An 18021-nucleotide genomic window follows, 5' to 3' on the forward strand; every position below is an offset into this window, starting at 1 on the left:
CCCCACCTCTGGGGGCAAGGCATGGTGATGTGGTGTGACCTGCAGGCTGGGGCAATGTGATATGGCCTGTAAGGCATGGGGTATCATGGCAGAAGTGGGAATGGGGGGGGGGGGGGGGGGGCAGCACGTGGCACAGCAGGGCATGGGAGTACTGGCACCATGCAGTGGAGGCAGCACCTGCCACAGGTTCATAGATTGTACGGGGGCTGGAAGGGACCTCACAAGATCATCAGGTCCAGCCCCCTTGCACTAGGCAGGAAAGACAACTGGGACCAGTTGACACCAGCAAGGTGACCGTCCAGTCTCCTCTTGAAGATTTCCAGGGTAGGTGATTGCACCACCTATGGAGGGAGTTTATTCCACAGTCTGGACTCCCTAACTGTGAAGAAATTTTTCCTAGTGTTAAGCGTGAAATAGTCTTCCAGGAGTTTGTGGCCATTACTTTTGGTTTTCCTCAAGGGTGCCCTGGTGAACAGTTGATCGCCGAGCCCTTGATGTGCTCCACTGATGTACCAGTAAGCTGCTACCAAGTTCCCTTTCAGCCTTTTCTTATTTTAGGCTGAAGAGGCCCAAGTACCTCAACCTTTCCACGTATGGCTTGCCTTGCAAGTCTCTGATCATATAGGTGGCTCTTCTCTGGATTCACTCAAGCTTTTCCACGTGGTGTGGGAACCTGCCATGCAGCACAGTGCGAGGCGCGGGGAGGATGTGTAGCCTACAGCCACCCATAAATTAGGCAGCCCTGGATTAAATTAATCTGCTCAGTAGAAATCTAGGCAATATGGTGCTGAAACTAGCTGCCAGGGCTAGAGAATACGTCTGCTTTAGGTTTCTCATCTCTGCTAACATCAGTGCAAATCTATCAGTGTCAATAAAAGTAACCACTTTTTGGTAAATCCCCCCCCAGGCAAAAAACCTCCCCCAAACCCTGAAATCTTGAATTCTGGAGAGATTTAGCATAAAATATGTAACAAATATTAGTATATTACATATTATTTAGTTTTCTGTTCTACCTTTTAAATTCTCTATCATACAGCTGCAGAGGCTTTGCTATTTAAAGGCTTCTGACTTAGTAATTTTCCAGAAGCTTTTGAAGAAATTTTTATTTAAGATCACAGTTGCAGGATCCAACCCACTAGCTGCATATACAGCGGTGAAATATTTAACATTAAAGTGACGACAACGGGTCACAAGAGGCAAAGGTAGTAACTTAAATACCTAGAAGATATATGTCAAAATCTTCTAGTCTCGTTCAGATTTAAATCAACAAAATTAAAGGTCTCTATTATTCAATTATCTTGCTCATCTTAAGTATTACCGACTCTGGACAAAAAGCACACTAGCAATCAATGTTCACCTACTGGGTAATATTATCAGAACTTGACTCTTCTAGAAGAAAACTGTAGATCCCAATTGTGAGAAACAGATCTATCTGCACAAGAAGACCGATCGTGAAATCCTTCAATATGCTTTTATATGAAACGTTGCTGTTGCTGCTTGTTTCATCTAAAAGACTGTTTATCCTGGCACAGAGGAAGGATTGTGATGCCAGTGTAATGGTTTCATGTAGGCAGTGACTTCCAAAGACAAAAGACAGACCACTTCTCAGGAACTAAATATTTCATCAAGACCTTCCTATGTTAAAAGTTAGCTAACATTTGTACAACTTCACTTGAATACACAAGGGGGAAAAAGGCTTTGAATGCAGGCTGAACTTCTCTTACTATTAGTGATAACACATGTAAACCAGATCTTCCCATATTTTAGTGTTAGTTGGTAAAGATTTGGGTCGGACCCTGATTCTGCCCTGGATACAATCGGAGGGACCTTAGAAGAGAATGGTGATTTAAAAGGAAAATTTGCAAACAGAGTTGGGTCTACTGTATAAAAAGGGAGTTGACATCAAGGGACAGTTAACATAGTGCTAAAATTGCAAACACAGGTAACAGCAGCCCCAAGCAACCTCAACCTCAAACACCATTATTTGTTTAAAGTACAAAGACTGAACATAGCACTTGGAAACAAACAGTTCTTCTGATACCGAGGGCTATAGCCAAGGAACAGGAAGCTGTTCCTAAAGTACTGAAGACAACTTTTAAAAAAACACTACTGTAACCTCCTTATTTCACTGATATCTGCTTCCTTTGATCTTTAGGAAGATAAAATAAGTACATACAACATAGCGCATACATTACTGAGTTTATATGGAGCCTACAAGATTTTGTTGTTTGCTGCCCTGACCTGTAATGGTATCATCTGATCAAGAACATTCATCTTTATAGCACCTTTAGCTTTCATGTGATCTTGTATTTACTTTCATTTTCCCCCCTCCCTGCTTGAATGGAGGGGGTGTGGCCAAGCCACAGCCCAGAACTAGCTGGAGGGTCTGCCTGGGGGGCAGTGCCTGCCAGGCTGAGGACGGGGTGAGTGGGGAAAAAGGTAGTAGTACTGAATGCATAAAAGCTTGAACAAGAATAGTCCCCTCTATGAAGTGAGCATTATTGAACAGAAGGAAACAACCATGCAGAGTCCTGCTGACTGTGATCATGGACTACAAATCCCAGAAGCACCTGGAAGGAAGAGGAAGTGATGGACAACCCTGCAGAATCCTGCTGTTGTGGGTCTGGACTGCAAAACCCAGAGACCTTAGGGGCAGCAGGAAGGGGAAGTGAACACACAGCCTATGCTGGGATGCTGAGGGACTCTGATTTAACTTCAACCTGGAAGGGGTCTGGGACGGAAGTTTCATAAAAGGGTTTGACCAAATCAGTTAAGACTGATACTACATTCAACCAGGTTTATGTTATATCAGTTTCAGCCATTTTCAAACTGGTTTATGTGCACTGAGCTTCTGTTCTGTTACAGGTTTAAACCAGTTTCTGAAGACTTAAACCGGTTTATGTGCAACTTCTGTGCCAAGCATAAGAGTACACTGAGCACCAAGCACCTAAGGACTGTCACTCTGAAGTTGATAATCCGTCGCAATGTTGTCTTTATCCTGTTGTGTTCTTACACATTAGAGCAGATAAGATCACAACTTCTAAGCACAAATAAAATCAACAAGGGTGGCATTTCTATACTGTAAGTTACAAATATTGTAGCTAAAAAAACCCACCAGAAGTCTTTTATAAAACAGGATGCTTACAATAACTGACATAAAAGAAGATCTATTGAAAGTATACAGTTCAGATCAGGGGTGCTCAACCCCCTGCCTGCAGGCAAGAACTAGCCCATGGAGCCATGCTACATGGTCCACAGGGGTCCTCCCAGGTCCAAAAACTTGGCAGTGGGGGAGCAGTGGCAGCAACTGTCACACCCCTGTTGCCAAATGTCCAGATCCATGGGGAGCCCTGTGGGCCAGATAGGACATTAGATTAGAACAGAAGTGGCCTAGTGTCTGGTTCAGGGCGCAGGGGCCAGCTTGAGGCAGTGCTGGGTCTGATTCTGCAGTGTGCTGTTGAAGGGAGGCAGCATGGGGCCCTTATCTGGGGTTGCAAGGTCCTAATTTAGCAGTGCACGGCCCAATCCTGGGGCATAAGATCCAATCTGGCCTATGGACTGGCTTCAGTCCACTCATTTGGCCTGCAGCACCAAAAGCTTCAACACCACTATTTCAGATCATAAACTAAGGGATAATTTCTAACTGATATCTGCTTTCACAGCAGTGTTTTGTCAACAGGGTATATTACTATGCAGAGTGGGGTACAGACTAGCTACTATCAGAAACAGCGATAGAGCACCAGGTTATATGGCTTATTGCTTTGCTCCAACATAGCAATTCTGCTGATTCAGTTTTTCATGAAACAATCAGTACCTTAAAGAAGTTAAAGCCCAGCACTAGCTGGGAAGAGTTGCACTAAAAGCAGAAAATAAAACTCCTAAACTTCAGAAAAAGTTAATACATTATGTCATAAAATAGGCAAGAACAATTTTTGAACAATCCTTCTATGGCTAAGCATCCATACCTGTTGCAGTCCCACTGTCGCTCTGCAGCAGTGCTCCTGTCACTGGTTGTGCGTTGCTTGGGTTTGCTCCAGGTGATGTTGAGGGAGGAGGCCCTGCCCCACCCCCAAGGAGCATACAGGATGGCGGAGGGGGCTGCCCACGTTTCAGTAACACTTTGTGGTCCTGCTGGCAACGGAATCGCGGCGGCACCTCCCGAGGCATGTAGCGGGCGGCGCTTGGCGGTTGTCCGTTCGGCACTGCCACCCTTTTGGCATTGTTGCCACCATTGACTGGTGGCGATGGAGAGTTGCCAATTGGGCTGGCAGCCACTGGTTGGCTTAAACTTGGTTTCGTCACTTCGGGCACTGAAAATAAAAAGGAAAGACATTCAGATTTTTGTAAATTAAAATAACAATAAAATAGATTTCAGAACTCATTGTGGTTCAACTTTGATACAGTCACTCCTTTCTCAGAGTACTGTGCAACTTCAACCCAATCAAGAAACCAGCCTAGTTACATAAATATGCGACTTCTGCCTATTTTTCTCCCTCCTCCACAAATTACTAAGACAGCAGGGATAAAATCCTAGCCCCACTGACTTTCTCACCTTAATTTTTACAGCACTTGTTCACCAAAGAGCCCCAAGGGATGACAAGGTCGAACAGTTATAAACTTCTGCAAGACCGTTTCAGGCTGGACATAAGGAAGACTTTCTTTACTGTCCAAGCCCCCAAGGTCTGGAATAGCCTGCCATAGGAGGTGGTTCAAGCACCTACACTGAACACCTTCAAGAGAAATTTGGATGCCTATGGGGATCCTACGACCCCAGCTGACTTCCTGTCCCTCGGGCAGGGGGCTGGACTCGATGATTTTCCGAGGTCCCTTACAGCCCTAATGTCTATGAAATTCTATGAAACATCTAGGGACAGAAGCAGGAGTTGGCAGAGAACTTTCTTGAGCAAAGGTAAGTTTTAATTCCAGATTATTTGTGATTAATGTAAAGTTGTTGCTAGTTTTCCTGCCCCATCTTAATTTTTGGTTGTTTCAGCAGCAGTGTTTTGGGCCACTACACGAGAAATCTGAATTTAGATCCCAAGCTTTTGCCTTGTTCACTAGGTTTATGTTTTCACTAAACAAAAGGGATAGTATTTCTTAAATTTTATTTTTATTGGGATAACTAATGTAAGTTCTTTCCCAGCGAGAAAACTACATGACAAAAAGTGATAAAGCCTTGCTTCCACCACAGCTTACCTCCATCAAAGCCAGGTGGGCTGGCATACTGTTGACCTGATCTAATAAGACTCCAGTGAAGATTACCTGTGCCTGATCTTCACCAGGATTCTACAGCAAAATAGTAAACTTTCATCATTACCTCAATGGAACCCCCCCCCACTGATTTTGGCAGATGGCCTCAACGAAGGAAAGGACTTGTTCTGAAGCAGCTCATTTTAGCTTACTTGGGAATGGCTTTTATAAGGACCGAAGAAAGGCAGTCAAGATGGGTTTGTATGTAGTCACAGGTAGCCTCTTTGAGGACCTTTCAGTAGAAATGAAATAATAGCAGCAAAAAAGTGAGAATCCTAGGAGGACCTGAGTCTTTCACTTAACTTAGCTGTCTTCATCTGCTTAACTGGTTCCAGAAATGGTGTACCTGCGCTCCTCTATTCTCTACACTGTCTAACATGAAGCCAAGGATGTGGACCAACCATGTTTACTATGGAATAAAATGACTTTTTCACAGTAAAAGTGAAGCAAGCACATGACATGCTATGGAATAAGTCAGCAAATAAGAAGTAAATATAAACCAGTATAATTTACACTGCTGTACTGCTGTGGGTGTGCTTCTGTAGTTAATTTCATCCTGAGGTTGCCATTTGGTCAGTATAAACTGGGTCATCAATCATAAGGGCCAGGTGCTGCTATAAAATACGCTATGGACAGGCAACTTGGAAAGAGCTACTTGTGTTTCCATTCCTTGCAACACAGTCAATTTACTAAGGAGTTAAACCTGAGGCAATTTACTCTACCATAATCAGGTACAGGAATTCTTCCACAGCAACTGAATATGTTGCATCCCAAATTTATTTCTGTGAACAGCTAGAGATTAGGATTTCTGACATGCCAGTCTACACTTCACTGCCCCATAATCAAAGAAAAATATTTTAGTTGTAAAGTCAAATCACTTCTACATGCCCCTCTGCTGTCTTTTTCGCAGCTGCTTCTCCACACTACTTTAAAAGCAATGAGGTACAAATCAAGTTCAAGCTTATTTAAAAAAAAACACTTTGAGAAGTTAAATATTTATCCATCATCCTTGACTCATCATTTGATAGTCAAGTCTCTGTGCTTTCCTATCTCTTAATCTTTCATCATCACTTAATTCAGTGTGCTGGCTAAAGTAAAAATTCAATCCGGTCATTTTGGTGTGCTTTCATAAAATAGTATTTCTTCCTCTTCCTTTCCACATGCCTTGTCTGTTTCAGGAAGTGGCTACACTTCTGGAAAACTAGACTTTTGAAGAATTTTCAGCATTAGCCTCTTCTTGAGATATAGTCTCCACGAAGAAGGAATTAATTTATTCACAAAAGTCTTTTCTTCTCCAAACATTTTAAGGGCTGACAGGGAATGTTACCTCATCTTCTTTTTGATGGTTATAGCTTTTGTTTCTGCTGATTCTTCATTCAGCAATACCTCCACTTGGAACATTAGTCTTCCTCCCTTTCTCATTCAAGAATTTTAGTCAAGGACAAGGATAAGATCCAAAGCAATTAAGTCTCTTACCTTTGGTTTTTTGATCTGTGACCTGCAAATTAAAAACAAGAACATAAATAAAAGCAAAAAGAACCAAGGTTCTTTACAAAGAATTGAGCTGTTCTACATTGTAGCCTTCACTTATTAGTACAAGACCAATCTCAGTCTGATAAAAAATTAACTTTTTAGACTTCTCATCAGCTAACTTGCTTAGGTAAATGCAGAGAAAAATCTTCAAGAGTACTTGGGACCATTGTCATCTCCAACTACTGATGTAATACTTGCAGAGAGACTATAGAAGGAAGTTGCTTCATTGATGATGATTTGCAGTATTTTTCCCTACAAAGAACTGTAACATTTTAAAGCACAAACAACTATTACTCCCGCAATGCCTTTTTACAATTTTTAGAGGAAAGATATGCTTTAACAAATGGCAAAGCATAACAAAAACTAAACATAGAGAATGTCAGATACTACACCATGTGTTAGCACCCGTGGTACCTTATCAATGACAAGAAGCTTCCTGCAGGCACAAATCTAAGTGGAAGAAACCATCTGTTATTTTCCTGTTCACCTTCTTCCCTGCTCCTCTTCTGCAAAAATCTGTAATACCTACAACAACTCTAGATTTAACATTTTCCTGAATGTAGCAGGCTTCCTAGATGAGTCTTACCAGAAGCTAGCCATCATCCCAAATGGCTCAATTTTTGCTTTTGCTGTACTTCTGCATTTTCCCCAACAGCCTAGACTTCTAGCTACAGTGGAATCAAATGCCACTAGAACATTCTCTGAAATTCTTTGTATTGTGGCATGTTTTGCACCTATTAGTCATGAGCTCCTCTACAGAATAAGGGAAAACCCCCAAGACTGTCATGTGTCAGGCTTTATGTTACCTCTTCTTTAAAGAAATTGCTGAACCAGTCCATAATTCTAGATGGTACAGTCGCAGCACAGAATAATGAAAGCAAAAGTAAAGGCAATTTATTTTTGCACTAACCTAGCCAGATCCCTTTTGTACAGTAAAGAACAATAAAAGGAAACACATGCCTCAATTGCTCATGACACTATTCCACTTTCGAAAGAGGGACACATGAAATGACATATACCCCAAAGTATAAAAAGCCCTACCTCCCCAGCTCTGTAACTTCAGTCTATAAATGCGGCTCAGTGTTTTTGGAATCAAAACACCCCTCAATGGACTCAAGGCACCCTACCCATAACTTCTGGGAATTGAGTAGCCCCACATTTCAAAAACTAATTTATATGTTACAGTGCTTACCTCCTTGCAGAGGAGCTGAGCAGTAGAGGTGGGGGATCATCCAGGCAGGGACAAGTCTGAGAAGGAATTTATCTACTCAGCTTTTCTGTTTATCAGCTCACAAATCACTTATCTCCTCAAACCTCGTGGCACCTTTCAAAGGACCTGGCAGCACTCCAGGGGGCCCTGACACCCTGGCTGAGAATCACTGGCCTAGATGATGCAGCAAAAACACGCTGCCTCAAACCAGATTTCCTTTTATCCCAGACTAGCAAAAACACACATGCATGTATTAAAGCGTGTTCCATTTCAAATGATTTCCCATCCTCTCTCTACACATACAAAATTGTAAAGGACACAATTATGACATTTTTACATGAAGACGACCAAAAGAAAACAAAAATCCCAACCTATAATGCTGCCAGGTTTACTTTATAGTCTGAGACAGCAATTCTCCTTTTTTGTTCTTATTCACCACTCCAAGTTGCAAATGATGAGATATCTAACTGCACTACAAACCTTAAGAGCCATCTACCCGAGGGAAACCTGGACTGCCAGCACTTGAAGGGACTATGCTGACAAGAAAGGAGCAGACTTCAGACACTAACATCTTCTGACAAGCATGAAAGAAATCCCCCCTACCCCACAAAAAAAATCCTCCAGCCACTTGCTTATAATTTTAATCAAAAATCAAACAGCAGGCATTTTGTTATGTAGAACTGCACATAAGACTCCTGCCATGAAACAGGTATTATTAGCGAGTAAAAAAAATATTTCATACAGAAAATACTCATTTAAATAACCTTCCTACCATTATAGACACCGTCTAAAAAAGAAACCGTAGAGGTCCTAATAGCTGTTTCCCAACTACTGCACAAATGTTACTCAGTAAGAATATACAGTGCTCTAGTTTAAAGACTTTTGCCCCCTTACTCCCAAGTATCTTCAGACTGTCAGACTGGCTTCTAGAAGGCAGACACACATGCAGGGGTCACTTCACCCAGGATTTGGACAAGATAACTGCCAGCTACTAGAAACAGTATGCCTGTCTGAAAAGGCAGTCGGTGTGCAGCAAGGTAAAAACGGCATTTAGAATTCTGAGCCCTGAACAAGTTCCAACAATGAAGTTATCAAGCTCAAAAAGTTTTCTGAAAAAGTTTAGTTGGATGCTTCCTTCCTTGCTTCCCCCTTCAATACCTGAGAGTTTCTAGGGAAGTTTAAAACAGCAGCCTGATTTTTTGTAACAAATTTCCAAATTACTATTATAACACTGAATACCAGTATACTTCCCTCAGGTTATTTCTTCTTACAGGGTACAAATGAAACAGTTCTTGTCTGTGTACATCATTACTTGAAATGTGCAATTTGCATTGTTTTAGAGATCTCATGGTTAAGTAGTGATAAAGAAGTGAAATTGTTAGGTGGTATAAAGAAACCCTATTTTGCAGGCATGGATGTCTCTTGTTATGATCTTGGGATAAAACAAACCAGACCTTCCAGCAATTTACTGGAACAAGATATATTGATATTAATACTTTTATACTGTTGGAACTTCAATTTAACTGCAGCCACACTAGGGACTGAAATAATATAATTAAATCAATTGTTAAAATTATAAATAGATGAACCAATGCAGTTAAATTAGTACAAAAATTTAAGTTACAAAAAAGCCAAATTTGGAACAAAATGAAACTTGCAAGAAAAAATTCCAGCATAGCCCTCCCTCAGCAGGAATTTACTAAATGCACAGAAACAAGACCAGCAGAGATCCTCCTCAAGGACAGGCTTTTCTGGTGCTTAAGGAACTAAAAGACAGCAAGTCAGAATACACTAGGGTAGCTTTCTGTTCTTGAGTTAAACAGGTGTGTATATTTAAAAAACCCAAAACAAATGGTAACGTTGCATACAGGCCACACTTATACAAGATTTTTGTTTTTATAGTCCATTCCTGAAAAAGTTTTTTACATTTTGCCCTGGAAACCATTTTTGGTAACAACTGGTTACAATTTACTACCCTCCCTAATCTTCACAAACTGGCACATTTCAGCACATGTTATATGAAATGGTTTTCTAGAGCGAACGTTGAAATTATTTTTTTAAAAGCAGAAATGGTGTGTGTGTGTGTGGGGGGGGGGGGGGGGTATTACTAAATATTCCACTTACTCCCACTCCTCTGTGGGTCCTTGAAATAAAATTTCCATGCTTATTTTTACTCTCCAAAACATGAGTTTTGAGCTGCTAGGCAATTTTACGAGCATGAATGAATAGCTGAAGGTGCAAAGATCAGAAGAATCAGCATGTAGCACCTTCAGAGTACTAGTGCTTTTGATTATCACAAAAATTACTACCTATCCTCCCCCAGCCTTCTAAAAATAACAAAAGAAACCTCAAACCTACTGTACAATTTGCACTAAGTGAGCAAATACAAAAAAAAGAGGCATCGTCTTATTTCAGAAAGGGAAACATTTTTACAAAGAGTCAGGTTTAAAAAAAACAAAAGGGAAAATATTTGCTGAACATGATTCAGCAGACCCAACACCTAAAGGAAAGGGAGAACTGAAATGTCAAAAGTTACCTTCTGAGCAGATTCCTTCTTTTTCTTATCCTCTTTCTTCCTTTTCTTGTCTTCCATTAACTGTTCTTCCCTTTCCTGCTCCTTCTCTCTGTCAAAAATCAAACAATTTATGAAACAACATTCAAATTGCACTTGACCAGACATGCACGCATTCATTCTTCAATACTAGACTGAAATTCTTTCCCCCTCTAATCTTCAGGGGACCTGAAAAAAAAATTAAAACTTTCAACATAGTATGCTCTCAAAACTCGGGATTTAAGTCAGATTCAGATGGTAAACATGTTGGTATTGTTAGATGGCTCCAATCCTGTAACTTGTTGCACATGGGAAGATGCTTTTCCTGAAAAGCTTCATTCAGAACAGACAGACAGAACCTGTATACATTAAAAGTATGTGCCTACCATCAGCCAAAAAGCCCTAACACCCCCCCCTAGACACAAGCATTTAAAGCCAGACTCTACTATTTAATGAGCAATCAGTTGTTGTTTTTTTTCCACATGACAAAACATAGAAATTATAATTCTAATAGATGGTAGTTTGGTCTGATATAACATTTGTCTTCACAAGTGGAAGAGATAATTCACTTGCCTATAGCTGTGCCGCTTGTAAGTGATTAGGAATGTCACATCAAATCTAAACCATCTTTTACTATACTCAAGCACAAATTTAATTTCTAGGATACTGTGTCCACCTACAGTATTTTTGTGATGAAGCTTATATTACAAATGACTTTGCAGGGAAACTATTTTTTAATAATTTTTTTTCAAAATTCTCTCTTGTGCAGCTGTTGCCGTTGTCATGCTATCATCTTGTTGCTGTGTTTTCTATTAAACATGAGTGTGTCAGAGAAGGATTGGTTAATTCACAACACATGCTATTGGGCAAGCTGTTTCTATGGTGAGTCACATTTTTAATGGTTTGACCATCTTCACACACTCCAGGTAAAATTAAGACCACAAAGGTTACAACCCATCTGGAATAATCTTATTCTACTAGGTGAAGTTTAGGATAGCTAACGTATAAGGGAAGTCTGACAGCTGATTAAGATTTGAGGAAGACTTCTGGTATGAGAAGGAAGATGGCAAAACAGGGGGTACTATTGCAAATAGAAAATAGATTATAAATATAAATTACATATTTTTTCTTCATAAGGAAGGAGACCTAAGTGGCAGATTTATATAAGCAAAGTACTCAGAGACACAATTTTAACTTAGGCTAACGTAGAGAATTTGTGAAGCTTTCAAAGTGCAAAACTGTTTACATATAGATATGTTTATAGTGTAATGGAAAAGGCCAAAGACATTATTGGCTGAAATGCATGAACCATTAAGGCTCTAAAAATACATGTTAGACTAAAGGTAATATTGAACTAGACATTTATTAAAACTGCACAAAAATAAACTGCTTTCTTTTGTGAAATGGGCAAGTTGAGCAGTTTTGTTTTGTTTTTTTACATTCATAAGAGACATTTACTCCAGAGATTTCCTCACACAAGTTACACTACACGAGCTGGCTTCTAAATTTTGCACTCGCATGTTATTATCGGACTGCATACAGAAAGACATTTGCCTAAACAATCATTGCATTCACACATGTATGTTAGAAAGCACTCCAGACACTGTGATTGGGTATCCCTTACATCTTCTGAACTATGAGCTAGATGAGCCCTCTTTGGATATATCAGCCAGAAAGGCTCTGTGAAGATTAACCAAACTGACTAGCCTGCAAAGGGAGAGAAGCTCTCTAAATGTACCACCCTTTGCTTTATCAGCAGATGGGAGTGCACACAGACTGGCAGATCCTTCCCCCAACTTTTCACAGAATTCAAAGCAAGTAGTCCAAGTCATGCTGAGCAGCATGTTTTACACACCCACTGTTTAGTACTGTATAGACCAGCTCAGTTCTTGCTCTTTCCTTTCCTCTAAAAATGTCAAAGTGCACTTCCAGCTCTACACTGTAGCAATGCAAAAAAAATCTCAGATTCTCAGTTGTACTGACAAGCACATGACGAGGAGTGTAGGGAGAACAGCCTACTCCACACTGTCTTAGCATTAAAAGTAAAGAGGCAAATTGTTATCTCTGCCCAAGTTAGTATTTGTAACTGAAATAAGTCAAACTTGTTACACTGCGATACTCGCACTTTTTCAACCTATTCAAACACAGAATATTTAGCACTTATATGCCACAGACATTTTAAATACATATCCAACGCACAGATTCTGGCCCATGCGTCTTAATTACGAACTACACCATTTTTAAATAGCCATTCTTATATGCAACAAGTTGAAAAGCTGTCTTTAAAGGGTCTGCTAAAAGAAATGTCTTGGACATAAAACAGTTCCAACTTACAATATCAAAACAATCAGACTTGGCAACAGTGAGGGGCTGGGTCTAAAAGACAATTTCTGTCTGTAGAGAAGTTCTCTCTCTCTTGCAACTGGAGGGGCAGCAAAGGAAATGAGAGGATTCAAATTCTGTGCAATTATGCATGCGAAAAGACACTTTATAACAGGTTGTAATAAAAACAGAGCTAGAGACAAGATCTCTGCAGGCTGTAAGCAGGTCTAGCAACAGTCACTGGCCTTAATGACAGGTTAAAGGAAGGAAATTATAGCAGATGCCTTCTTGGATGCACTGATGAACACAAAGGAAGCACAAGGAATCCACAAGAAGATTATGAAGAACCTTCCTTGGAATCATTTTCTACCTCTCCTTTTTATTTGATGAAATAGATCAGGTATTTGACAGAGGGCAGCTACAGCAATATAATATATAAAACAATACTTAATTGCCTAGGCCTCAATTCAGGAAATCATTTAAGTTCTACTGAGTTAAATGGAATTTAAACAAAAGCTAAAGTGATTTGCTGAATTGAGGGCATAGTACAAAGGACAGCAAAGCTCCTGACAAAATGAAGCAGGCTTTCAAAACCCCTGCAAGGTAATAAATGATCAACTCCATCTAATGGATGAGGAATCTGAAGCTCTGAAATATTAATGAAACTTAATTAACTCAAGAACTACTCAGAAAAAAAAGTAAATCTCAATCTAGTTTTTCCTCTCTCCAAGTCTTGCTACTACTATTTGTTATTTTTATAGTTAAACTACTTAAAAATGCATTTCACTTTCCTTTTGCATGTAAGATCTATGGTAGAAAAAAAATCAAGTGGTATTACATAAAAAGAGAAAGCAGTGAAACAGATTTGAAAAGGCATGTGTTACAATCTGAACTTTTCTAAACACAACTATCAAGTTGTGTCCGAGTCATCTTGTCCAGGATGTGGAAAACCTAGAACCAGAAACCAGGAATCCTGTCTATTTATCCAACGTTGTGAGCTGCAAGAGAATCTTTTCTCCTTACTCCAAGAGTCCAGAGCTGGCATACATTTCCTGCCCCCCTCCCCCAAGAAGAATGTCCACTAGTTTAACAAGTGAGTTTAAAGCAACACAGAGGCATGGTTCCAGTTTTTGGTATCACATCGTTGTTGGAAGATTGACACAACACATCCTTGAAAAGGACGTATGCTAAACAGCAATCAACAGCTAACTTACTTCTTACAAAAGCTTTCAAGCTCTCAGGCTGCGGCAGAACTTGTCTACCCTATTTTATTAGAAACTTCTAAGTTATCTAGCAATAAAGGAACAGCCTCCATTTTCACAAATGATTAAAAAGGGCTGTCTCAATTCAGTCACTCAAAAAAAAAAAAAAATCACTTAACCAATTTTGAAAAAAATCTTGCCTTCAGCATGAAATCTGTATGTTTAATTCTCATAGATTTGCATTTACCAAGGATTCTTTAGTCCTGGATCACCTGGCTTCTGGCAGACAAGCTACTCCTAGAAATTCCTGGCACCCTTAACTCAAGGCAGAACAGGCAATACAATGCTTATCACATCAGAGTCTTCATATTTGAGTTCCTAATTAAAAAAACAGCTTTATTTTCAGAGATTCTAAGTACCTGAACTGTCCACCGACTTCTGTTTCTGATGGTTCTAGCTATTCAGCATCTCCAAAAATCCTTAAAAATAAAGGAGACTGACTTTAGGTACCCTGGATGTTGTGTGTCAGTTATAATAATAGATGGTCTAATAGACATGTGTCACTAGATACTCGATTGGATGACTGTAAGTTAACTCCCCTTCAAAAGCAAAGAGTTTTTCTGATGTCAAAGTCTTGTGCAAAAAGTATAAAGAGTATGCTTTTCAGTTTCCTGGAAAAGTGCAGGCAACACATTTAATTATCTCAGTGCTTCTCAAGGTGCCTTGAGATCCTTTAAAGGGTGCTAGGTGCCATGCAACATTAGCAGAGATTTCAAATGAGAATTCACAGTGATCTGTTGTGGTCTTTCTGTGTTCTCCAGTTCAGAAGAATTGCTCTACTAATCTGTAGTCAAAAACACAAGTGAAAAGTTAGCAGCTCGCATTTTTCAAGGGGCACCTTCAGTCTAAGAAGGTTGAGAACCACTGCATTATCTGTTTCTGGATTCCCATGTTCCCCCTCCCCACTCAAATTCAGTCATCTGTAATGTTAGTGGTTCAGTGCTTCCTGAAAAGCCAAGAGTCTATAAAGCAACATTAGGAACCAGATATAAAAGAATACACAAGCCAAGTATGTGCTAAACATGGAAACAGGATGTAAAGGGAGAGAAATCAAACAACCAAGGCTCCGTTCCCAGATCCAATAAAGACTGCCTGCATGAACTCTGATGGAGTTACAAATACTAACCTCCCAGGTGTACTGTGTGGATAAGCACATTATTTAGGTCCTCCCAGTATCATGGTAATAAGGGGCATACAGGTACTGAAGACAGGATAGACATTCCCCATGTCAGCCTGCAAAGCTACTTCATGCCTCAAAAATCAGACCTATAACAATAAAGGACACAAGCTACCAGGTATGTTAGATGGTCTAGCTGGGCAGACTTAAAAATCCAATTAGCGAAGTCAGGCCTCAATAGAAAAGGTAAGAAAGCAGAGCAAAAGTTAATAGCATTACAGCATGTGGAACTTCAGCTGTACTATTTCTTTTATATTTTATGTTTTGCTGTTACCTCCATTGTGTTAGCTGTACTACCGTTTTCAGACAACTTTGAAACAAATCCTTATGAAATACACAGTATATCTAAATATATTGCCAGTATGTTCCGACACGTGTAAATGGAAAAGGAGGCAGAAATCAACAGGTTAACTTAGAACTGGGTGAATGAGTCACAGCACTAGCAGCTCATGAATTCCTGAAGGTAAAGTTACTGCCACCAGAAAAACAGCCCCTGGAAGAAACCTGATCTTCCAAATCAAGAGGCTCAAAAAAGGGTTTTTATTAATTGTATGAAGACAATGTTTATAACCCATAGCACCCACAAAACTTCCGGATATGTTTGTTTACAGTAAGTGCCTGAGGATCCTTCTGCATGAAAACTCAAAATGGGCTCTCTCTCCAGTTTGAGCATATGGATTTAAAAAGAGTGTGCGAGTGCATGATTAACTGTCCAGTTTGAAGCAAATACAAGCAGGTCTGTGGACAGATACACCACACGTACCTTGAAAGGACATCAGATCACTTAAAGGTACTTAAAATCAAGGCCTTGCCATGACATTCAGTAAATACAGTTGCAGCTATCAAACCCAACATTTAAGGGTTACATAATAAAGTATTTCACACAATAAAACAGACATATTCCATATAATGAACTAAGCTTCCATACTATAAATCTGTATCTATCTATATATTCAAGGTATTAAATATATTCTAGCTATGCATTTATATCTATGCAGCAGAATTTTGTTTTACTGGATAGCTTTAAACACCATTAAAATTATACACGCTTCAAAGGCAAAAGTTGTTTGTCAGTCAGGCAGCTGGTATTGCCTACTTTTTTGGCTGAAAACCAAAGTAACGTCACTATAAGGAGCCTGCTTTAAATAGCATATCTGGAACAACTGATATGACTTTATCATAGTAAAACATCATGAATTTAAAGTTGCTGTAGAAGCTGCATTACAGGTGATATTAGATATCCCTGTCAAATAGCATGGCAGGGTTTTATTTTTTTTGGTGAGCACCCCATGTATGCCTAAAAATTCACTATAGTGTAAATAAAGGGAGCAAAAAAAACAGCCTCTAATCCCACAAAGCTTTTTGATTTTTAGGCAGACATTAACTCATACATGACCCCAGATAATGATGGACCAGAAGACCATGTTCAATTTCACAGCTGTGCAGATTATTTTGTTTGATTTTTAGTTTCATTCAAATAGGATTAACTCCTAACTCTGAAGAAGTTAAATGATTTTATTTTTTTTAAACAAAAATAAAAATTGTAAACTGTTCTTAATATTCAGCAAATCTCCTGATTCCCTCTCCCTCTGCTATACAACTACACTTTTCATATGGAAGTGTCGAAAGGAAGGAAGTGGGCAATTTCTCACAGGCACTGACAGCTAACCATGTTATCACAAGCAGGTATCTCACTCATCATCCTGACACTGCCCACAGGCCAATCTAACAGTCCTTAACACTATCAGAGCATCAGATGGGAAAGAAGGGAAGGGGGAGAGAGGAAAAGGGGTGCTTTCCCATGTTTGCTACTGCTTTAATACTTCGAATAATTCAAACCACATTAAAATATCAAGTTAATTATGGAATGGCTGTGACTGAACAGTTTTTGGTTTTTTTTGTTTTAAAGATCAGTTACTCAGGGTCCCCAGTCTGAAGGACTGTGTTTGTGATATGGCCTCTTGATAATGGTATTTTGGAAAAGGGGAGGGATGCAGGAGAGGAAGAAGAAGGACAGAGGAAACCCCTAAGTTTAAAATCTGTATCAATATAATACTTCAGTCTCAGTCAAGGATAGAGACAAAAATACAAAGAAAAAATTTCATGCAAATACTTTGCATGATACATTTGTTTCTATTTAATTCAACAGGCAGAATTAAGGCTCCTGAAGAAAGGATGAAAAGTAGATTGCAAAGGCATGGCGATTAAAGAGGCATGGTAGAGTTCTAAAATTTAAAAAGCGTGAGCAATTTTTCTCTCTTCCTAGTCACCATTTTAAAAAGTCCACGTAAACCTTACTATTTTCTTCTCAACAGTAAATGCTTCAAAGCTCTTGAAGATGAGCAGTCAGTATAAATTACCTCACAATGTTATAGGTGTGCATGCATGTGCACACAATGAGAAAAAATGCTGAGTTGGAGATTTTTTTGAAGTGTGATAAAAATGCTTCTGGAATACTTATTTATTGAGGTATCCAGTTAGAGAACTAAACAAAAGCTTGATCATTTCCATTTCTTGAGTAAAACCCTGCACTTCTATACCCTCATTCAGAAGTTTAAAGGTCTTCCATAAAAAAAATAACCTAACTAAGCAATTCTAATTTTTCAGAAGGACTCGGTGTTGCTGAAATCCCATTCCCTACAGTTTACAGATATTATTATGTTACCAAGAATCTCTGTGGTTATGAAACCCACAAATGATAAGGAAGGCAGTAATT

The 18021-nt window shown here is 39.5% G+C and overlaps 1 protein-coding gene across 10 annotated transcripts in view; it reads right to left on the reverse strand.

Annotated features, from left to right (window-relative positions):
• Positions 1-18021, reverse strand: part of TNRC6B (trinucleotide repeat containing adaptor 6B) — a 194374-nt gene that overhangs the window by 47318 nt on the left and 129035 nt on the right. For all 10 annotated transcript variants that reach the window (XM_059726382.1, XM_059726376.1, XM_059726381.1 and 7 more), the window contains 3 exons: positions 10530-10617; positions 6727-6748; positions 3966-4310 (listed from right to left, as the gene is read on the reverse strand). In XM_059726382.1, the coding sequence (XP_059582365.1) occupies positions 3966-4310; positions 6727-6748; positions 10530-10617 (455 nt within the window). The remainder of the gene's footprint in view (positions 1-3965; positions 4311-6726; positions 6749-10529; positions 10618-18021) is intronic.

The sequence above is a fragment of the Alligator mississippiensis genome, chromosome 4 (assembly GCF_030867095.1).
Source record: "Alligator mississippiensis isolate rAllMis1 chromosome 4, rAllMis1, whole genome shotgun sequence".
Lineage (NCBI taxonomy): Eukaryota > Metazoa > Chordata > Crocodylia > Alligatoridae > Alligator > Alligator mississippiensis.